The sequence below is a fragment of the Cebus imitator genome, unplaced genomic scaffold (genome assembly GCF_001604975.1).
Source record: "Cebus imitator isolate Cc_AM_T3 unplaced genomic scaffold, Cebus_imitator-1.0 Scaffold322, whole genome shotgun sequence".
Classification (NCBI taxonomy): domain Eukaryota; kingdom Metazoa; phylum Chordata; class Mammalia; order Primates; family Cebidae; genus Cebus; species Cebus imitator.
The window spans coordinates 2,535,820-2,558,680 of record NW_016107637.1 but is presented as its reverse complement, the minus strand read 5'-3'; the positions used below and the strand labels follow the sequence as shown (position 1 = coordinate 2,558,680).

At 49.6% G+C, this 22,861-nt stretch overlaps 1 protein-coding gene across 6 annotated transcripts in view; it reads left to right on the top strand.

Annotated features, from left to right (window-relative positions):
• The window catches only part of NAA60 (N-alpha-acetyltransferase 60, NatF catalytic subunit), a 47,414-nt gene that overhangs the window by 14,962 nt on the left and 9,591 nt on the right, over positions 1–22,861 (top strand). For all 6 annotated transcript variants that reach the window (XM_017504499.2, XM_037729881.1, XM_037729882.1 and 3 more), the window contains 5 exons: positions 14,086–14,201; positions 16,240–16,369; positions 20,087–20,183; positions 20,927–21,161; positions 22,288–22,649. In XM_017504499.2, the coding sequence (XP_017359988.1) occupies positions 14,092–14,201; positions 16,240–16,369; positions 20,087–20,183; positions 20,927–21,161; positions 22,288–22,444 (729 nt within the window). In that variant the 5' untranslated portion in view covers positions 14,086–14,091 and the 3' untranslated portion in view covers positions 22,445–22,649. The remainder of the gene's footprint in view (positions 1–14,085; positions 14,202–16,239; positions 16,370–20,086; positions 20,184–20,926; positions 21,162–22,287; positions 22,650–22,861) is intronic.

The window sequence follows — 22,861 nt, the reverse complement described above, 5'->3', positions numbered from 1 at the left end:
TGGTACTTGTTGCACTGATTGGAGTTACTTTCGACTTGTTTGGCCTTCTGTGAACGCATGAAAGCCAGGGGTTTCGTCTAGGTCTCGCCCAGTCTTACTCTCCCAGCTTTTGGTGTTAAGACAAATTCATTCCTAAAGTTTCTGACCATTTATAGACCTACCATACAGACCCCACACCCCGAGCTACGACTTTCTTCTCCAGAGTGGGTACTTCCCAGGGAGTAGAGGAAATCTGTAGCTTTCTGTGGTTTGTCTTGCTAGGAAAATTTGGGGGGAAGCTGTGGGCTTTCTCTGGGCGACCACTCACAAATCTGCCCATGTGGAGACTGGACCCAAGGTCTGGACATCAGGCAAGAGGTACGCTGCAGTAAATGTGGATATTGGCCCTTTCGTGGGTCTGTTTTTCTCTATCAAGTGCTTGAGCTGAACACTTTTGTGTCACTCATTTGTCTTAAAAGGTTAACAGCCCAACAGAGTCCTTCGTTTTGGTATCTGGAGTAGTAATCAGAGGTGTCAGAACTGGAGAGAACATTGCTGTTTACAGATGTTTTCCTTTTACCAGGGCACTGAAGGCATAAAACTCTCAGTTAATGCTTAACTGAGTGAGCCATGAAAGTCATGTGACTCCAAAGGTCGGCTCTAGAAATGCAGCAGGCTTTGTAGCACTGTGATGTGGAAATACTATGATGTACGGGGTCAGTGTTCAGAGGCAGGGAAGGGGGAATCTTTAACATCATTGAATTAAAAAGGATCTGGAGCAAAAACAAATCAATACTCACATATCAGTGAACTCTTTTAAGCTCAGTTAGAGAAGATGAGATTAAAGTCCCGAAGAAACTCGAGGGAGACTGCAGTATAAGTCCCAGAACCTTCCATACAAACAGGTTCATCACAGCACTTAAGGCTGGTCTTCATCTCCCTCCTTGTAGGATTTTCTACATTAATGTGTAGATCTGCCCTTGGAGAATGAGGCATGCATAGTTGGGCTGTGGTTTGCTGGAGTTGCATCTCACTGAGTTTGCAGACACGCTGGGTTTCTGTGACAATGGTTTAAACTCCGAGTACCAAAGTCAAGGAATGGTCTGGTGTCAGCATGCCGGAATAAAACACAGATAACTTTTTGAAAGGTCTGTATATGTCCTATCTTTAGCCTCTCCCGGTTGTAACTTGAAGTGGCTTTGTCAGTGTTTGCTTTTGACCAGCCCCACTCTGGAACAGTATGGAGAGTATCTTTAGATGTGACTTGTCTGGGTTGCTTAGCAACGGCACACTTCTGACTAGAATGGAAGAAAGTTCCTGGGTGTGAGGAGATTTGAGGGGTAAAAGATACGTACACCTTAAAGGAGACCAGGAGGGGTCATGCCGTGTCATTGCTAATGGTGCTGGTGACTGGAGACTGTGGTGTACCTGTTAGCAGCGGCAGTTAGACCAGGTGGATACAGAATCTAGAATGGTCACGTTGCAGCCACGGGCTGGCAGATGCATAGAAGAGTCTTCAGCCTTCTGAGGTAGGGCAGTACATGACTTTGCACTGCTGAAATAGCCCAGAGATCCCATTTGCTTGGTGACAACTGTCACCTGAATAGAAAGCCGGCTGCTTATCAGACACTGTGTGTCCTTAAATGGCGGCTCCTTCACATCTGTGTCATCTCCATTCTCTCCCCTATCCATCTCTTTCTGGAAGGAATCCACAAAGCCCTCATAGCTTTTTTTTTTTTTTTTTTTAAATAGGGTCTCACTCTGTCACCCAGGCTGGAATGCAGTGGCGCAATCTCGGTTTACTGCAACCTCTGCCTCCTGAGTTCAAGTGATTCTACTGCCTCAGTCTCCTGAAAGCTGGGACTACAGGCACATGCCACCAGGGCCAGCTAATTGTTCTTGTATTTTTGGTGGAGACGGGGTTTTGCCATGTTGGCCAGGCTGGTCTTGAATTCCTGACCCCAAGTGATCTGCCGCCTCAGCCTCCCAAAGTTCTGGGATTACAGGTGTGAGCCACTACACCCAGCCCGCCCTCATAGCTTTTACACATCTTTTCCGGTTTGCAGAAACCAAGGCTGGGGTGTGGACCCTGCGTCAAAGCTGGTTCTGCCTGTGTCTGTGTAAAGTGCTTTCAAGTAAAATAGTGATCTGCAGAAAGATGCCGGAAGTTCTGGGTCTCTTTCTGGCTAAGTTCAAATGCCAAATTTGATTCAGCAAATAGTTATAAGTGACTTGAAGTGCAAAGAATGATCCAGGGTCAGGCCTCCTTCCCTGCATATCACTCTTTTGTTGTGTGTGTATGTATGTATATATGTATGTTTGTTTGTTTAGAGATGGGATCTTGCTATATTGCCCAGGCTGGTCTCAAACTCATGGCCTTAAGCCATCCTCCAACCTCAGCCTCCTGAGTTGTTGGTGTTACAGGAGTGAGCCAGTTTGCCAGGCTCTATATCATTCTTTGTACCATAACCTCTGATAGGAGGCTGGCAGGACAGTTCAGGGCTTATCTAAAGCCCAAATACACTGCTGATTAAAGAGAGACCTATGTTTGAAAACCAGTCGGGCATATAATGGGATTAACATTCTGCTACCAACCCTAAGGCATTTGTGTAGTGCTTGTGGGAATGATAGGAAGGAGGTCTGAACTAGGGGAGCCAGGGGTTTCTGCAGGAAGTGGTTTGGGGTCCTTGTCCATAGTCAGTGGTGCTTAAGGGAGCCAGAATGCCCCACTGTGGATGTGGGCAGAGCAGTGCTAGTCACCCCAAGATGGCCACAGCTCTAAGCTAAGACCGTCAGGTAGAGAGGAAGCAAGTAAAGGCCACTCCCTAGTCCCACCTTGTCAGCAACTCAGACGGGATTCCCCATCTCGGTCTCAGCCAGGGGCCAGTAGCTAGAAGGGGCCATTCCGAGAAGCCGTTTCGAGAATTGGCTGTGAGTACAACAGCTTAGAGATGTTCCAATGTCTCTTCAAGTTATGAGTGAAATTATTATCCATTTTGCCCTAAAATGGACTCTTAAACCCCCATACACTTGGAATAGCATGTATTTTGTGCATTGAAGCCAGAAATAAACATTCTAAGCACAGATTTAAAGTTGCAATGAAGAGGAGGTGGTTGTGGACAGACAGGCAGAACAAATCTCTGAGAAAGTCTTAGTTCTCTTTGCTTCCACAAAAAGACAAAAGAAAGGTATTTTCTAATCTTTAACAAACCATGTTAAAAATAGTCTTGGCCGGGCACAGTGGCTCAGCACATTGGGAGACCAAGGTGGGCGGATCACTAGAGGTCACAAGTTCGAGAGCTGCCTGTGCAACATAGCAAAACCCAGTCTCTACGAAAGATAGAGAAATTAGCCAGGCATGATGGTGCGCACCTGTAGTCCCAGCTACTTTGGAAGCTGAGGTGGGAGGATGGCTTGAGCAGGGGAGGTGGAGGCTGTAGTGAGTTGAGATCATGCCACTGCACTCCAGGCTGGGTAATAGAGCCAGACCTTGTCTCCAAAAAAAAAAAAAAAAAAAACTTTCAGTGCTATTTTTTGTTATGTAGTTAGTGTTATTAAAAAACAAATGGTATTTGTCTCTTTTTGTTTACTGTATTCCTGAAATAGGATCGATTTGGCCAGCAGAGTATTGACATTGGGGCCCATCTTGAAAATAACTATTGAAGAAAGTAATTTCATTTTATAAAATAAGGGTAATTTTCCCTTAGGTACCGAAAAGGATTCTTTTTTATGGAAAATGTTAATGCAGCAATATTTCCCTCATCCCCTTGGCGTTCATGCGAGTGCTGTTGGATGCTTTTCCAGACTTGTTTCTTTATGGAAGATGGCTCATTCTGATTCTTGTTGTAAACTGTTAAGAGATTATTCTTTCCAGAATCTGTTACATTCAGAATGCCTTACTCGTCTGTCATTTGCTGCCCTTTTCTTTATACTTAGATTCAGATTACTTTGCATCTCCTCTGGCCTCCCATTTTTAACCTTTTCATTGACATATACACACAGAAAAACACATTGCTTGACAAGTTGACATGGTGTGTACATAACTTGTACATCCCCAACCCCAGAAGACCCGTGGGCCCCTTAGCAGGCAAGCCCTCTCCCATTAAGAAAAGCATTTTTCGACCGGGCGCGGTGGCTCAAGCCTGTAATCCCAGCACTTTGGGAGGCCGAGGCGGGTGGATCACGAGGTCAAGAGATCAAGACCATCCTGGTCAACATGGTGAAACCCCGTCTCTAATAAAACTACAAAAAATTAGCTGGGCATGGTGGCGCGTGCCTGTAGTCCCAGCTACTCAGGAGGCCGAGGCAGGAGAATTGCCTGAACCCAGGAGGCGGAGGTTGCGGTGAGCCGAGATCGCGCCATTGCACTCCAGCCTGGGTAACAAGAGCGAAACTCCGTCTCAAAAAAAAAAAAAAAAAAAAAGAAAAGCATTTTTGTTGTTGGAAGCAGAAGAAACCACTAATAGCAATTATTCTAGGGCTGGGGTGCATATAGGATTCTTCATTTTTGCACATGCATTCTTTTCTGTGAACATGGGTTACTTTGACAATTTTAAAACAAAGGCTTGAAAGGAGGACTCAACTTCTCAAGAAAAGGAAAATGCTCTTTTTGTTGTTGTTTAGACGGAGTCTTGCTCTGTCGCGCAGGCTGGAGTGCGATGGCGTGATCTTGGCTCACTGCAACCTCTGCCTCCCAGGTTCAAGCGAGTCTCCTGCCTCAGCCTCCCAAGTAGCTGGGATTACAGGCACACACCACCATGCTCAGCTTCAGCTAATTTTTTTTTCTCTATTTTTTTTTTTTAAAGATGGGGTTTAACCATAATGACCAGGCAGGTCTTGAACTCCTGACCTCAGGTGATCCACCCACCTCGGCCTCCCAAAGTGCTAGGATTACAGGCGTGAGCCACCGCGCCCAGCCGGCTACAGCTAATTTTTGTGCATATTTATATGTGTATTTTTTGAAACAGAGTCTCTCTCTGTCACCCAGGGTAGAGTGCAATGGGGCGACTCTTTTTTTCGGGAGACCGAGTCTTGCTCTGTCACCCAGACTGGAGGGCAGTGGCACAATCTCGGCTCACTGCAACCTTCACCTCCCAGGTTCAAGCAGTTCTCTTACCTCAGCCTCCTGAGTAGCTGGGATTACAGGTGTGAACCACCACACCCGGCCATTTTTTCTGTATTTTCAGTAGAGACAGGGTTTCACCGTTTGGCCAGGCTAGTCTTGAACTCCTGACCTTGTGATCCACCCGCCTTGGCGTCTCAAAGTGCTGGGATTACAGGTGTAAGCTGTTGTGCCCTGCCAATTTGTGTAATTTTATTAGAGACAGTATTTCATCATATTGGTCAGGCTGGTTTGGAACTCTTGACCTCAAGTGATCCACCTGCCTCGGCCTTCCCGAGTGCTGGGATTATAGGCCTGAGCCTCCACACCCAGCCGAAAATGCTCTTTTTAAATGTTTTTTTTTTTAAATGGTTGTTTTAAAATTTCTAAATATTTTTTAAGATTGGATTTTATATAGCCATATAAATTACTCTTTAAGGTTACACAGGATTGCATTAAAGTATTTTTGCAAGGCTACTCCGCCTCCCTGTCCACAGCCACCTCCCTTGTTTCTTTGCAGCTTTGACTCTGTTTAGAACATTTGTTTCTGGCATGAGTGCACAAAATGCAATGCTAGTCCAAGGCACAGAGTTTAAAGGTCAGCACTGAGTCTCTTTTAGGGCAAAATGGGTGATAATTTTACTCATAATTTGAAAAGACTCTATTAAATACCCACTAAAAACAGCCTGTGAGGTTATTTTAATATAAAAATGCAAGCGAGACCTGGCGCCATGGCTCACACCTGTAATCCTCACACTTTGGGAGGTCAAGGTGGGTGGGTCATTTGAGCTCAGGAGTTCAAGACCAGCCTGGTCAACATGATGAAACCCTGTCTCTACAAAAAATACAAAAATTAGCCGGATGTGGTGACTCATGCCTGTAATCCCAGCTACTTGGAGGGGTTGAGGCAGGAAGATTGCTTGAGCTGAGGAGGTAGAGGTTGCAGTGAGCCGAGATCCTGCCAGTGCACTCAAGCCTGGGTGACACAGTGAGACCCTGTCTTAAAAAAAAATGCAAGCTGGCCTGGGTGTGGTGGCCGAGACCTGTAATCCCAGCTACTTGGGAGGCTGAGGTGGGAGGATCCTTTGAGCCCAGGAGTTGGAGACCAGCCTCAGCGACATAGGGAGACCCGGTTTCTACTTTAAAAAAACAAATTCAGCCTTGACATGGTGGCATGTGCCTGTAATCCTAGTTCTTTGGGAGGCTGAGGGGGGAAGGATCCCTTGAGCCCAGGAGTTCGAGACCAGCTTCAGCAACATAGTGAGATCTTATCTCTTAAAAGAAAATCTGTGTGTATGTGTTTATGTTCATAATTTTCACATACAGCATCTTCAATTTTTCTGGCAATAAAAACAATCCAAGGTCATTGCAAGAAAAGCTTCAATAATACTGAAATGAGTGGTATAGAATGGAATATCTGCCACAATTGCCCCTGTAGATTCAGGCAGAAATTTGAATTACTTTTTATTTTTATTTTTTGAGACTGTGTCTCACTCTTGTTGTCCAGGTTGGAGTGCATTGGTGCAATCTTGGCTCACTGTAACCACCACCTCCTGAGTTCAAGCGATTCTCCTGCTTCAGTCTCCCAAGTAGCTGGAATAACAAGCGCCTGCCACCATGCCCAGCTAATTTTTATATTTTTAGTAGAGACAGGTTCCTACTCAAGCATTCCACCCACCTTGGTCTCCCAGAGTGCTGAGATTACAGGCATGAGACACCGGGCCTGGACTCCAGAGGATCTTAAATGCAAACCCAGAGAAGCAGAGAGTAAAAAGCAAAAAAGCAGCAAAACCCAGCAGATGGTGATGGAAAGTGAAGAAGCCAGGCAGGGGCAAGCTGGGGTAGGAGGTGCTCTGAAACCCGACCCCCTCTTGCTGGGCTTTTTCCTTTTATACTGAGGAGCTGCCCTGTCCGTCTCGCCCACTGCCTCCTAGGCGGTACAGAAGGTTTCCTGTAGCCTTAAGTTCTCCGTCCAAGGACAGCAAGTTCTTGGTTGAGCCTTAGACAGGGTCCAGTCTTGGGTGTTAGTCAAGAATGCTGTTTAAGTAAATACATTTTTTACTGTCATTTGATTCCCAGCTCCCCCCAAACCTGGTATTATTTACAGGTAGTTTTGTGTTGTTTTGTTTTTAAACCGAACCAATTGACCCACTCACTCAACCTGAGTTAGGAACAATATTCCAGGCACAACCTATCAGTCGATTGCCTGCCACGATCCCAGCTGAAAGCGTCACTGGGACAAAGGTGCTGCTCTGGTGGCCACCCTGTTGGCCCCTTCCAGCCCATACCTCAGTTGTCTTGAGCCGCTCTTTCAGTGGGAATGTGAGAGCTGGGAGTGGAGGCGCATCCGCAACCTCATTTTCTATTCCTGAAAAAAGGAAACCCATCTCAAGCAAGAGAGGCAGCCATGAGGTCCGGTCTTGGCACCACATCTTCTGGTCCCCGGTGTAGTGTTCTGTCTTCTTGGGTCATGGTCTTGTCTCTGTTCTTCCTCTTCCCCTCTTCATCCTTGTCATCTCCACTTCTGACACCCAGAAGAGCCACAAAAGGCGAGCTGTCTTTCCCGCTGCCCTCCCACAGTCCAGCCCTAGCCCGAGAACAGGAAGGTGCTGTCCTCTAGGGCAGACAAGGGTCAGTACAGCAACATCAGTCGCCTTCCTCACTGGGGGAACCCTGTGTGTCTTGGGTGCCGTTTCGAGGAGGACACGGAGGAATGGATTCCCTCCCTTCATCTCTGCCTTCTTCCCTGTGACCCCTGTGGAGGAAGAACATCCCTGCTCAGCCCGGGTGATGGTGCTTTCCTGTTTGCCGTGAGATTCCTCTAGCAAAAGCAGCAATTTTTGTGAGTGTTTAGGTAATGGTGCTGGAAAGCATCATGACACCCCGATATGTCCCTCCTCATATAATCAGAGAGTCTGACTGTGCTCACTGCTCAGACCCTGATACCTAGGGTAGGGCCTGAGATTTCAGTGCAGTTTTGATAAATTAATAACCAAATGGATTCTTGGTTTGAAATATAAGGAATGACAGAACATTCAACCTAGGGAAGACTTGAGTTGGGACCCGGGACCTTGCCAGAACACCTGTGGCTATTACTGTTGTTATCTGAAGTGTAATTAATCCGCAGCCAAATGCACAGCTTCACCCAGCAGATCCACAGGTTTTGACAACTGGGAAACAAGATACAGCACATTGCCATCATGCTCCTCAGCTCCCCCTCCACCAGTCTGGGTGCCAGTACCAGTGATTTGTTTGGCCAGTTCTAGAGTGTCGTAAAAACAGAATCCCCCAGTGTCACTCGCCTGCCCTTGAAGAGATGTGCACCAAGTTATGGCCACTCTGTGGGCACATAATGGTCTTCAGAGAGAGGCTGTTTGGAAATAGAGTGGTGAGTGTTGGTTTCTTGTCACTCAGTAAAGGGTTCATTTTCCTGCTACTCTGATGCTTTGGAAGAAGCTAGGGCTGCTGTGGAGTTGGCTTGCTCTCCCGTGGGCAGCTGTGGTTTGAGAGACAAGCCATGCGCAGTGTTAACTGCTGACGTCCTCTGCTTTTAGCCCTTGAGCCCATTTCACTCGTGCAAGACAGTGGCCTGTATCTGTCACTATTGTGTTTTTCCTTTTCTCCCCTGCTCTACCCAAAAGACAGGAGCATGGAGTTCATGAGTGTTGGATTTTTCAAGCCAGTAAACCTTGCGGCTGCAAGTGGTCTTTCATTGTTGTGGCATGGAGGAGTGCGTGCTAGTCTCCCTTGAGCTTCTCTTGAGCAGAAGCCTGGTGTGCTAACGGGCAGGACTGGGGCGGTGCTTTGATAGGAAGAGGGAGAAGGTGGCCCACGAGGGAGAGCCACTGAGATGTGAGCTGCTTGGAGTTTGGGGCAGGGATTCCTCGGGAGGGCCTCTGGATTTTGGAGAGGGGCAGCTGTTGGTGTGGAGTTTGGGGCAGGGATTCCTGGGGAGGGCCTCTGGATTTTGGAGAGGGGCGGTTGTTGATGCACCTTCATCAGTGTGCTGTGGCAGAAAGGGGGATGAGTGAGGAATAAGTGTTTGAATGGCAGGAGCAGAGCAGAAAGGTGGCAGCAGGTGTTGCTCTAAGTGGTTCTGTTGCCTGGAAAGGAGGTGGCAAGGAGGCCTGCCCAAGATGGGTGCTCACAGGGTATGGGCAGCCTGTCAGAGGGGAACTTGTGCAAAAGAAAAGATTGAAAATGTCAGACGGGTGCTTGGGCCAGAGAGAAAGAGACTAAGGAGCTGGACCAGGGGTGGGGGCGGCCTTTGGTAGCAGCGTCTCATGCGGTGTTCCCAGCCACCCTGAGGGAGATGGGAGAATCTTCAGGTCACAGCTGAGAAACTGAAGCAAATGGTAGGAGAGCGGTCTCAGAATACCTGAGATTCCTGCAGGGTCTGGGAGCACCTTGGGGGCTCAGAGTGTAGGTAGGGACTGGCAGGGAGGACCTGTGGGCAGGAAGGAATAGAAGGGAGGGCAGGGCAATATGGCTGTGGCTGGCTGAACATTGGGAGTCTGCTCCTGAGGTCGTGGGCAGAGGCCAGGACACCTCTCAAGCCATTGAGAGGAGAGGGTGACTTCTCCAAGTGCAGCGTGACTCCTTGGTCTTGAAGCAGTGCCTTCGGAGAAGGAGGAGGCCCCTGTGGACTTGGGGCATCAGGACAGGGTCTAGCCAAGGAGAGAGGGCACTAGGAAGTAGGATTGTTTTTGACTTTCTTACCTGGGATGCAAGTAGAGCACCTGTGGGCATCATGAGGGTACCAGGAAACCCTTCTGGTAACTGAAACGCAGTCCATTCTGTGTCCCCCAGATTCTGAATTCCCAGCACCTGGCAGTGGTGGGGGATGGCGGATGCACCTGTGGGTGCTGGAGACGTCTTGGTGGCCCTTCCTGCAGTTTTGCTCCATGGCCCCTTTCGGCCGAGGACATGGGGCTCCTAGGCAGTTATTACTGATGGAGGATATCAGTGTTCTTGGCATCCTGAACAAAGAATTGGACAAAAGGGCACAAACAAAGCAAGAAAAGAATGAAGCAACCAAAACAGAGATCTATTGAAAACCAAAGTATACTCCGTAGGGTAGGAACGGGCCCTGGTTACAGAAGTTTCTGGGGTTTAAATACCCTGGGGTGTGACTGACACAGTTGGTTTTGCATCAGAACTGGCCCACACTTCTGCCTCAGCCTTGGATGTTACGGGGTTTATTAGCTTTGTCCCAGAGGTTCGAAGTATGGGTAAGCTGTTTCTGGGTTTGCCAGTTTTCTTAGCCTTGAGGGGAAAGGGACTGGGAGCCTGCCCTCAGCTGGCCTTCTAAAAACACGGTACCTGTGCTTGAGTCACATGCCTGGTGTCCTTTCGCATTTTGAGACCTCGGTGGATGTGTGGGCCCTGAGCAGCAGCCTCCACTGACAGTGAACCAGACGCTGACCCCCTGTGATTTGAGTGCATGTCAGTGCCAGCCACGTGCGCAGGGCCCACCGTTCCCAGGAATACAAGGTCCCGTGGCCCATGGTAGCAGCTGCAGCACACAGCAGTGCTTTCCAGAGCTCTCAGTGCAGGCAGCAGAAGCCTCCCATTCAGTCATCTGGAAAACCTGCCATCCACATTGGAAACTCAGTCTCTCTGGAATGAGAAATTTGGTTGGTTTTAATTAAGAACATTTTAAAACATCCACATGGCGTACCCGTCATCCAGATCTAACCCTCATTAACATTTTGCCACTTTTTTGCTCCAACTAAATTAAATTCTAGAACAGTCATTTTGCTCTTGCATATCCACTGTGCATTCCTTAATATAAAATATGGACTTTGTACATAACCATAAGGCTTTTCTCACACCTGACCAGATGAACACCTTGATCTGTTGCTTTCCGAGGTTTTGTTTCTTTTTGTGTTTTTGCCATCTATTTTGTTTTGTTTTATTTTTGAGTCAGAGTCTCACTCTGTCACCCAGGCTGGAGTGCAGTGATTCCATCTCAGCTCACTGCAACCTCTGCCTCTCGGGTTCAAGCGATTCTTGTGCTTCAGACTCCTGAGTGGCTGGCATAACAGGTGCACCACCATGCCCGGCTAGTGTTTGTATTTTTAGTAGAGATGGGGTGTGTCAGTCCGTTTTCACGATGCTAATAAAGACATACCTGAGACTGGGTCATTTATAAAGGAAAGAGGTTTAATGGACTCACAGTTGCACCTGGCTGGGGAGGCCTCACAATCATGGTGGAAGGTGAAAGGCATGTCTTGGTGGCAGGCAAAGACAGAATGAGAGCCAAGCAAAAAGGGAAACCCCTTATAAACCCACCAGATTTCATGAGACTTATTCACTGCCACAAGAACAGTATGGACGAAACCACTCCCGTGATTCAGTTACCTCCCACCGGGCCCCTCCCACACCATGTAGGAATTTTGGGAGCTACAATTTGAGGTGAGGTTCAGGTGGGGACACAGCCATACCATATCACAGTATTTCACCGTGTTGGCCAGGCTGGTGTCGAACTCCTCAGCTCAAGCAGTCCACCTGCCTTGACCTCCCAAAGTGCTAGGGTTACAGGTGTGAGCCACCATACCTGGCCCCAGCTAACTTTTTTTTGTGTGTGTGATGGAGTCTCTGTCACCCAGGCTGAAGTGCAGTGGCCCGATCTTGGCTCACTGCAACCTCTGCCTCCTGGGTTCAAGCGATTCTCATGCCTCAGACTCCTGAGTAGCTGGGACTACAAGTGCGTGCCCCCACATCCAGCTAATTTTTTGTATTTTTTGTAGAGATGGGGTTTCACCATGTTAGCCAGGTTGGTCTCTATATCCTGACCTCGTGATGCGCCCGCCTCAGCCTCCCAAAGTGTCGGGATTACGGGCATGAGCTATGGCGCCTCGCCCAGCTATTTTTCAAGGGTTTAGAGTCAACGGTGCATGGATCCAGAATCCTGGGAGCGAAGGAGTGGGCATAAGGGTGGAGTAGGGGGTGTGAGTTTAAAGAGGCTCCTCTCTATGAAGCTGAGCCTGAACTACTTAGCACCCCTGACGTCGAACCAGGAGCTGAGAACCACACAGGTTCGGAGTCAGAGCAGAGCTGCTCAGGATGTCAGTGTTGGCCCTGTCCCGGTCAAGGCTGGACCATGCCGAGTGTCAGCTGGTGGGTGCTCAAGGCTCGTGTAGAGGGGTGCTGCCTCCCTGCCAGCAACGTCCTGGCACTTGGACCCCATCAGCTCATTCCAGCACAGAACCACCCTGAGAAGAGGCCTGGCCATCTCCATTTCACGGAAGAGGCTCCAGGAATCTGATTAGCTGAGGCTGAGCTGGCAGAGAGACCACATTTGGTGTCCAAATTCTTCCCCTTGTCAGGAAAGGGAGGGTTGTGCCTAGACACTGGCTGGCCATGGGCGCTTCCCACTCATGGCAGCAGCAGGCGAGGGAGCCCAGAGAGCTAGGCTCAGCCCTCCAGTGGAGGGGGGACTGCCAGCTAAAGACGAGGCCTGTCCTGGGAGCCCAGGGGCTTTGCCTCCACACCTTGCACCTGCCCCCAGCCGCTTTCACGGGCGAGTTTAACAGCCTTTCCTGATTCTTGCTTGACTCAGTCATTTCTGTGGTGATTCCATAGTGGTGACTTTCTAATTCTGTCATTATTTCTACTTTTATTAGCTGGCATTCTTCTTTAAAAAAGAACTTTTCCTCAATCCTAAGATGAACTACACAATTCCTCTTAAAAAAGCAGGATGAATGCAGTATCTTTTCCCATTTGTTTATGGGTTTGTTTATTTATTTTTAGAGACAGGATCTTGCTATGTTCCAGGCTGTTCTCAATATCCTGGGCTCAAGTGAACCTCTCCCCTCAGCCTCCCAAATTGCTGGATTACAGGCATGAGCCGCCATGCCCAGCATTCCATCCTTTCCCTGTTTTTTGAAACAAAGTCTCACTCTGTTGCCCAGGCTGGAGTACGACGGCAATCTTGGCTCATTGCAACCTCCACCTCCTGTGTTCAAACGATTCTCCTGCCTCAGCCTCTGCAGTAACTGGGATTATAGGTGCCCACCACCACACCTGGCTACTTTTTGTATTTTTGGTAGAGACGGGATTTCACCATGTTGGCCAGGCTGGTCCCGAACCCCTGAGTGCTGGGAATACAGGGCCTGAGCTGCCACGCCCGGCCCCATCCTTTCCTTTTAATGGCCACTTTCCAACTTAAAGAACAAAGGCTTCCGTTCTCCCCTGCTTGGTGCACAGCACTTGGCCAGCCAACCAGCCTGCCTTCCTCCATTTCTCTCTTTCTTTCTATGATAACTTCCTTGATAAATAAGACACGGTTTATTTAACAAGGGGCTGCTCCCCCAGCCCCTGGATTAGATGCCCTTTCCTGATTGAAATGAGTCCTTGGCCACTTGTGACCTCCAACTTGAACTGTGTCCCCCAAAGTCTCTTCCTTTCTGCTCAGGAGTGTTGACTTGCTGGGTGGGGAGGCGAGATTAGGTGTGACTCACTCAGCACAGACCCATGCCCCGGTGATAAAGCCGGCTGGCGCCACTTCCCCTGCAAATCCAGTCGTTCACTGCCCTGGCCACCGGGCTGCTTTGAAGAGGGATGAGGCATGGGGGCTGCTGAACCCATGACTGTCATCAGCAGCCATCAACTGGGGTTGAGAGAAGTCAGGCTGGCTGGGGCCGGTGACCCTTGGAAGGACCGCTGCCCTGAATTGTGAGACCAGCCAGGGAGGAGCCAGGGGCAGCTCAGATGGGGAGAGAGGAGAGAGACAGGCAGGCCAGGGCTTCCCTGAGCTGGGGCCGAGCAGCGAGGGTCCTGGGTCCCCATCCTGCCTGCCTTCCTGGGCCTGGGTCTCCTCAGCAGAGGGGGTGACTGCAATGCGTGCTGCAAGCGTGGTCATGAGGGGCAGGGCGCTCTGCGTGGTGGCTGAGGAGTGTCCACCTGCGAGACAAGCTCCGTGCTCTCCTGTCTCGCTTGCCTCACAAGCTGAGCATGAGGAGGACCAGGCTGTGAGATGACACTGCCCCCTCTCTTGACAGGTGTGAATGACAGAGGTGGTACCATCCAGCGCGCTCAGCGAGGTCAGCCTGCGCCTGCTCTGCCACGATGACATAGACACTGTGAAGCACCTGTGTGGCGACTGGTTCCCCATCGAGTAAGTGGAGCGGATTAAGGGTTGGGGAGAGCACGCGATCCTCAGGTGCACAGCTAGGGGAGGCCTCTTGGACCCTTAACGGCCACGCCGCAGAAATGGCCCGGAGGAGCCTCGGGGGTCCCAGGTCACGCAGCTCATCCGGGGGCCCCTGTTCCTGGGCTCTCTCCACCTCTCAGGGTGTGCAGAGTGCCCCAGAAGGGTTCTGTGAGAAACTTCAGTTACAGAGCTATCGGGTGTGGTGCCATTTATAATTCAGAAAATTTAGAAGCAACTCAAGTATCTTAACAGCAAGGAGTTGGTTACGTGCATTAGAGTAATTACAGCATCTGCATATAAAAATGCAATATTATTCAGCCAGGAAAAAAAAAAAACCTGTCAAAGAGGTATATTTTTTGATAGGGAAATCTTTTTTTTACAAGATATTAAAGGAAAATATTAAAGGAAAAAAGGCAGACTAGAAAACAATATGTACCATGATCCTACTTTTATTTGAAAACGTGTACAAGATAAAATTTTACAAGGATACATGTGAACTCCGGGGTGAAAAAGAATTTACAAGGGTGTATATACTGTTTACCAGTGTCTCAGTAGTTTGAGGTAGGTAGGTTATTATTAGGGCCTATAAGGTTTTTGTTTTTTCTTGTCTGTATTGCCTACATTATATGCACATACAGCTTTTGTGATGAAAAAAGTTGACACATACTTTGAAAATGGAAAATAAGATCTTGCCCAGCCATCAGCATTTCCATCAGTGTTCACCTCAGGCTGACTGAACCTCATGCTTTTGGCAGGGTGGTAGCAGGGACCTCTGTGCATCTCTGCGGATTCCCACTTTCCACAGAGGAATGTGGGCTGGCAGTGGCTTCATGAGTTAACTCACGCCTACGATCCCAGACAGGCATATCACCTGAGGTCAGGAGTTCACGACCAGCCTGGCCAACATGGTAAAACCTCATCCGTATTAAAAATACAAAAATTAGCCAGGCATGGTGGCACACGCCTGTAATCCCAGCTACTCAGGAGGCTGAGGCAGGAGAATTGCTTGAAGCTGGGAGGCAGAGGTTGCAGTGAGTGAGCTGAGATCATGCCACTGAACTCCAGCCTGGGTGACAAAGTAAGATTCTGTCTCAAAAATAAAAATAAAAAAATGTTCTTCAGCCCAGCAATTTCACTGCTGGAAACTAATCTAGAGAAATAAAAGCTGCAATGAGTGCATAGATCGGACCCTGCCCAGGGCTGCCTGAGAGCCATTGGAGCCATGCTGGACTGTGGGCCTCAGCCACGTGAGCCGCCTGGCCTGCCCATCTCTCCTCAAGCCTCATGGGCCTGAGGCCTCAGGTTCCCAAGACATGAACTGGGCTATGAGGCGGCAAAATAACTCACACACCCGTGAAACCCCACGTGCCTCTGCCGTCTTGACCTCGTAACTCTGGGGCAGGAGCTGTATTCACCTGTTACTGACCATGTCCTGGGCCTTTATGCCCACTGTTCTTTCTTCTCTGCTCCTCTCGGAGGGGTCTTGGCCACATTCTTGGTGAGCATCCCTTAGCAGCCTCACATTGCCCTTAAGGGCAGGTTCCTCCCCATTCATGGAAGCGTTGTAAACTCAGATCCTGTCAGCTGTGAACCTGGCTCTTCCTCAAATCACTCACTCCTCTGGTCTTTAGTGTGTAGAAGTCTGACAAATTCTCATAGGCACTCATCCAAGTGTTTGAGGGTGACAAGGACCCTAAAATTGTCACTCACCCGGTGGAGGAACAGGGCCCTGCTGGTGACCCTCCATGAGTTGCTTCCATGGAGCCAATTTCATGTCGGATAAAATTATTTTTCCCGTCAGAGATCCCAGTCCTGTCTAGACAGGTCACTGCTTTAAGAAAGTGGCCGTGATGGGTAGAGACCAAGTGATGGGCAAACTCCTCGTCAGCCTTAGAGCAGCAGGCAGAAGCGGCCCAGTGCCCCCTGTGGTTCTGATGTCTAGGGCATGACTTTAGTTGGACTTGACACGTGGCAGGTTCACCTGAGCATGTTCTCTTCTCAGGTACCCAGACTCATGGTATCGTGATATCACATCCAACAAGAAGTTCTTCTCCCTTGCTGCAACCTACAGAGGCGCCATTGTGGGAATGATAGTAGCTGAAATTAAAAACAGGACCAAAATACATAAAGAGGTATGTGTGTGCGGTGACGACTTGGCAATCACTGTCGCTGGACGAGCCCAGGGGGCTTGCGATGGAATCATGCCGCCTGCCCCTCTGCCATTGTTCAAGGAGCCTATTACCCGAGGAATCCAAGTGGCCGACAACACTGGTCCCCGGCTGGTGCTTTTCCATGTCTGTGTGTGTGATTTCGTGGCACATGGGCCTCTAGTCATGCCCAGCGGCAGACTTCATAACCACTGTCGTTCCGAAGGAGGAATGAGCACAGGTGATGCATTGAGAATCTGCAGTTAAAACGTGATGTGAAAAGATCCCTGATTTGTGTTGGCAGCAGTGTCATAGAAACTGCTAAGACTGCTTTAGCCTGTTGAAGGATGCTAGTTACATACAGTTCGAGGTCAGGGAAAGTAAAGATGTAATTTTTTTTCCCCTCTAACTTAACGGTGCCCTTCAAGATCTATCTCTCTAAGAATCCTTTGGGCATCTGTGGACCCACCTCAACCCCACTCCAAGCTAGCAAAACCCACTCTGAATGTAAACAGTAAGGCCATAGCCACAATGGCCACATTGTTCCAGATGGCTGACTTTGGTCAACATTCTGCCTGACAGTGTTGGTCATCCCAGCATCTGAGTTAGTGTTTACCACCTGGGGATTTAGCCGAGGAGGGAAAAACCCACCAACTGGCAGATGAGATGGTTCAGTTTGTTTGGCTTAAGGTAATTTCTTTAAAAGTTCAAGAAGGGCTGGGCTCGGTGGCTCATGCCTGTGATCCCAGCACTTTGGGAGGCCCAGGTGGGCAGATCACTTGAGGTCAGGAGTTCGAGACCAACCTGGTCAACATGGCAAAACCCTACTAAAAGTAAAAATAAAAGTAAATTAGCCAGGCATGATGGCACACGCCTATAATCCCAGCTACTTTAAGGCACAAGAATCTCTTGAACCTGGAAGGCGGTGGACGTTGCAGTGAGCCAAGATTGCGCCACTGCACTCCAGCCTGTGTGACAGAGTGAGACTCTGTCTCTAAGTAAATAAATAAAAGTTCAAGAGGGAGACACATCTCTCCCTTTAAGGACCCAAATCCACTGGCATCTACCCTGTTTTCTCTGTGGTCATGTTCTGTCTGGCACAGACCTTTTCTCTCCTGAGTCACTTTTCCTGTCCTAGCTTCGTCCTGAGCTTTCTTCTTTGATTTTTTAAGTGCTAAGATGTAGCAGAAAGCAAGTGTCAACATCCTTGTGATCTCTCCTTTTTTTTTTTTTTTTTTTTTTTTTTTATCTTGGTTCTCTAGCTCTTTCAATTTTGATGATGGGGTATCAATTTTAGATCTTTCCTTGCTTCTCATGTGTGCATTTATTGCTATAAATTTCCCTCTAGACACATTTCCCTTTAAATGCGTCCCATTGGATCTGGTACGTTGTGTCTTCATTCTTGTTGGTTTCAAAGAATATTTTTATTTCTGCCTTCATTTCATTGTTTATCCATTCTTCAGGAGCAAGTTGTTCAGTTTCCATGTGATTGTGCAGTTTTGAGTGGTTTTCTTAATCCTGAGTTCTAATTTAATTGCCCTGTGGTCTGACAGACTGTTTATTATGATTTCCATTCTTTTGCATTTGCTGAGGAGTGATTTACTTCCAATTACATGGTCAATTTTAGAGTAAGTGCAATGTGGTGCTAAGAAGAAAGTGTATTCTGTGGATTTGGGGTGGAGTGTCCTGTAAATGTCTATTAGGTCTGCTTGGTCCTAATCTGCAATCAAGTCCTGGATATCCAGTCTCATTGATCTGTCCAATATTGTCAGTGGAGTGTTAAAGTCTCCAACTATTATTGTGTGGGAGTCTAAGTCTCTTTGTAGGTCATTAAGAACTTGCTTTATGTATCTGGGTGCTCCTGCATTGGATGCATAAATATTTAGGATAGTTAGCTCTTCTCGTTGCATTGATCCTTTTACCATTATGTAATGCCCTTCTTCGTCTCTTTGGATCTTTGTTGGTTTAAAGTACATTTTATCAGAGACTAGGATTGCTACCCCTGCTTTTTTTTTTTTTNTTTGAGACTGAGTCTCTGTCACCAGGCACTAGGCTGGAGTGCAGTGGTGCGATCTTGGCTCACTGCAATCTCCACCTCCTGGGTTCAAGCAATTCTCTTGCCTCAGCTTCCCGAGTAGCTGGGACCACAGGCGCAGGCCACCACGCCCAGCTAATTTTTGTATTTTTTAGTAGAGACGGGGTTTCACCATGTTGGCCAGGATGACTTAGATCTCTTGACCTCGTGATCTACCCACCTCAGCCTCCCAAAGTGTTGGGATTACAGGCATGAGCCACTGCACTCAGCCTCCCAAAGTGCTAGGATCACACGTGTTAGCCACTGTGCCTGGCCCTCTTTTTTTTTTTTTTGAAACAGAGTCTTATTGTCTCCAGGTTGGAGTGCAGTGGCGTGATCCCAGTCCTGGCTCACTGCAGCCTCTACCTCCTCAGTAGTTAGGATTTTAGATGTGCACCACCATACCCAGCTAATTTTTAGTGGAGACAGGATTTCACCATGTTGGCCAGGCTGGTCTAGAACCCCTGGCCTCAAGTGATCTACCTGCCTCAGCCTCCCATAGTGCTGGTATTATAGGTGTGAGCCACCATACCTGGCCCAGTCTCTCCCCTTGATGGGGCACGTGGTCTGCACCTTCCCCCATGACTCATTCCCCTGAACCCCCTCCGCCTCCGGGTGGCTTTTTCTGAGTGTCCCATGGTGACTGTGTGCCTGCCCCCAGGTGGTGGCTAGGCACTTCCTCCTCTTGAATGTGTTTGTGTTCCCCTGAGGCCGACATGGGGATCCTTTTGCTTGTGTTCACGGCTCTCAGGAGAGGACCCCTCTGGCCTGTACGCTGGCATCCTTTCGCCTTGGCCCTTCCTTTCAAAACGAGTGAGTTCAAGGCCAAGGCAAAGCAAAGCCTGTTAAGAGATGTCAGCTGGGAAACACCTTGCCTGTGGGCCTGGAATAACAAGAGTGATAAGGACGCCTTCCTCACTGGACCGATATGTCCAGGTGAACTGTGGCTTGAAGAGCTCTGGGAGAGCAGGGAGCCTGGACAGGCCAACCCCAGGCCAGCACGTCGGAGCAGAAAGGCCTTCTTGTTCTTTAGAAGTTGGAAGATGATAAGAGCCTCATGCTAATCAGATTCATGACTCCCACCCAGAATTCTACCTCTAAAACCAAGAGATGGTGGGGTGGCTGTACCCAGGTGCGGCGGTGTTCTCTGCCTGTGGAGGCAGCAGAGAGTGCTGGACGGCCACCCAAGTCTCCCTCCTCCAAGACCACCTGGGGTAGTGTGTGATTCTTTAACTGAACTTTGCATTTGTCCACTGTCAGGTGACAGCATGCATTCCCATTAGGTCCGTGCGGTGCTGTGTAGTTGCTCCCTTCATGCCATAACTTTACCTCATGCTGGCATCAGAGCTTCCTTCCTGTCCTTGGCTAGGCCTCCTACGCATCCCCGAGAGAAGCTCCTTTTGTGTGTGTTCTTATTTCAGTAGCTTTTCACCAGAAGGACGAGGATGCTCTCATTTCCTTGGGGAAGTGGGGGCAACTCTCCAGCACCTCTTGATTCTGCCCCTCCCACTCGGAGTCCGTCTGCCTGTTGTGGTGGGGAGTCGGTGTGGAGCCGGCCTGGGCTGGGCTGTGCAGTGAGCCGTGCACCAGGAGCGTGAGCCAGACTTTCTCTGTGACTCTTCCTCTAGGATGGAGATATTCTAGCCTCCAGCTTCTCTGTTGACACGCAAGTTGCGTACATCCTGAGTCTGGGCGTCGTGAAGGAGTTCAGGAAGCATGGGATCGGTAAGAGCAGCCAGGCTCACAGCTTGGCACCCACCCACCCCCCATTCCGCCTGTACCATCTCTTCCCTGGCCCATGAACGTCCCTCAGTCTCATCTTCCATCCTCATCCCCATCTTGGGCCAGACCTTCATCATCCCTCCCCAGCATGGTGGCCAGCATGACCACCACCTTCAGCCATCCTCTTTCCACACGTTCCTGGGCCTTTCTGCCACAGCCTCGCTCAGCCCCCAGGATGGAGCTGAGGAAACAGGCACCTCTCACTGTTGCTGCCACCACATATAAAACTCATGTCTGTTCACTGAGTGCTCACGATTCCAAGTAGAAAGCGTGAACACACAGGACGAGGCAGCACTCACCACCATTTCTCTGATGTCCCATCCCACTCGGCCACACGGCCAGTGAGCGGCAGAGTCTTCATTAACTTGAAACCCAGGCCTATCTAGTCCACGTTTTCCTGGGCTCACATTGACCCTGTTTGTTATCTGAAAGTGAGTCTCCTTGCGAGTCCAGCCCATGGGAGGGCACTACCAGGCCACCTCTGCAGTCCCTCTCAGTGGTTTGTAGCTACCAGGCTCCATCTGACTGTAAGAACTTAGGGGCTTTGACGCTGGTGCAGGAAGGCTGGTCTCTGATATAGTGGGCCGAGACATCTCTGGGAGACTCCTGCAAAGCCCCCATCCCAGCCCCGTCATCCTTCCTTCCTAACTGCCCTGCCTGCGTAACCTTCACCTCTTCTTCCCAAGGTTCCCTCTTACTTGAAAGTTTAAAGGATCACATATCAACCACCGCCCAGGACCACTGCAAAGCCATTTACCTGCATGTCCTCACGACCAACAACACAGCAATAAACTTCTACGAAAACAGAGACTTCAAGCAGCACCACTATCTCCCCTATTACTACTCCATCCGAGGGGTCCTCAAAGATGGCTTCACCTATGTCCTCTACATCAACGGCGGCCACCCTCCCTGGACAATCTTATATCCTTAACTTTTGGGGGAGAGGGATGGTGGCTTCCTGGCCATAAGGGTGGCAGAGCCAGTGAGCAAGTTGGAGCTGTGGTCCCCCTGAGATGATATTCAGGTGGCTAAGCTTATGGACACCTCTGTCCCTCACCTGATCGTGTTGTGGGTAAATCTGACGCGTGTTTGGGCAAATCGAGTTGCACATATTACCATGTTGGCCAAGCCGGATCTCGAACTCCTGAGCCTAAATGATCTACCTGCCTTAGCCTCCCAAAGTGCTGGGATTATAGGTCTGAGCCCCTGAGCCCAGCTGGAGAGCCTCCTGCTCCAATTGCACTGGGGATTAGCAGTACACAAAATAAGACAGAAGCCCCTGTCCTCCCAGGAAACAGGTGCGGTGAAAAGAGGTTTTTACTTTTTTTGAACACGTGGGTTCATACCTTCCGTTTGGGCTGCATGACCCAAAGGTGTGCCCTTCCCTGTTTCCTCCCCCTTAAATCTCACTGGCCCCTGACAGGTTGGAGGGAGGCCAGGAAACTTTATAATAGTCACAGAGTGTGGCCCAAAAAATGCTGTGCGTGTGTGCATGTGTGTGTGTGCACATGTGTGTGTGTGTGTTTTCAAATGCATGCATCTAAGATTTTTAATTACATAGAATAATAAGAAAGAGACAGGAGATTCCACACTCTGCAGGCCTTCTAGCTTATGTGAAGATGGGCCCCTGCAGACATCCAGGGGGTCAGTACTGTTGATCCCCTCCTCGTTGTAAGGACAGGGCGTAGTCCCTCTTGCCGCCCCAAGGGTTGAGAATCTAGGGAGAACCAGAAACACTTGCTCTTCTGCCAGGCCCCTTCCCCACTCCCCATCCATCCCTGGATGTGGTGTCCACATGCCTGCAGCCTCACCCAGAAGACCTTTCTGTCCCCAGACTCCACCCTTTGTTATTGTGCACAGCAGAGGCCACTTGGTCTCATGAGCCTTTCCAGAGAAAGGTGGGCTGCAGAGGCATGGTGGGCTCTTGACCTCCCGAGCGTGGTATGCCATCTGCACACGGTCTCACAGGCCACTGTGTGGACCCCTGATGACTGTGCCCCAGCCAGCGTGGTCAGGCAAGTTGGAATCTTCCTTAACAGAGCCCCACAGACTACATCCAGCACCTGGGCTCTGCGCTAGCCAGCCTGAGCCCCTGCTCCATCCCACACAGAGTCTACCGCCAGGCCCACAGCCTGCTCTGCAGCTTCCTGCCATGGTCAGGCATCTCTTCCAAGAGTGGCATCGAGTACAGCCGGACCATGTGATGTTGGCTGGGCAGCCGCCACCAGGCCCCACCCCTTGGCCCCCTGCAGAGCCTGCCTTCCTGTCTGTCTGACCCCTGCTATCTTCTGCAAGGAGCTGGTGGCCACCTACCGGACTCGTTGGCCTGCCCCAGCTGCAGGCCCGGTGCTACACGGGCTCGGGAACAGAACGTCATGAGCACACACAGAGTGTGCCCATCCCTGGCAGGTACGCCACAGCAGATGGGAGGGTATGGGAGCTTGGTGCTTCCAGCACAAAAGCAGAAGGCCCTGGATGGGCACAGAGAATGGCAGAGCTGGAAGGGGCTGTGGGGACTGCAGAGTCTACCACCTTGTCCACCAGCACAGCCTAGAGGTTTGGTGACTTGTGCCAAGCTCACACAGTGGGCTTCATGGCTGCTGGGCTGTGCACCAGACTTG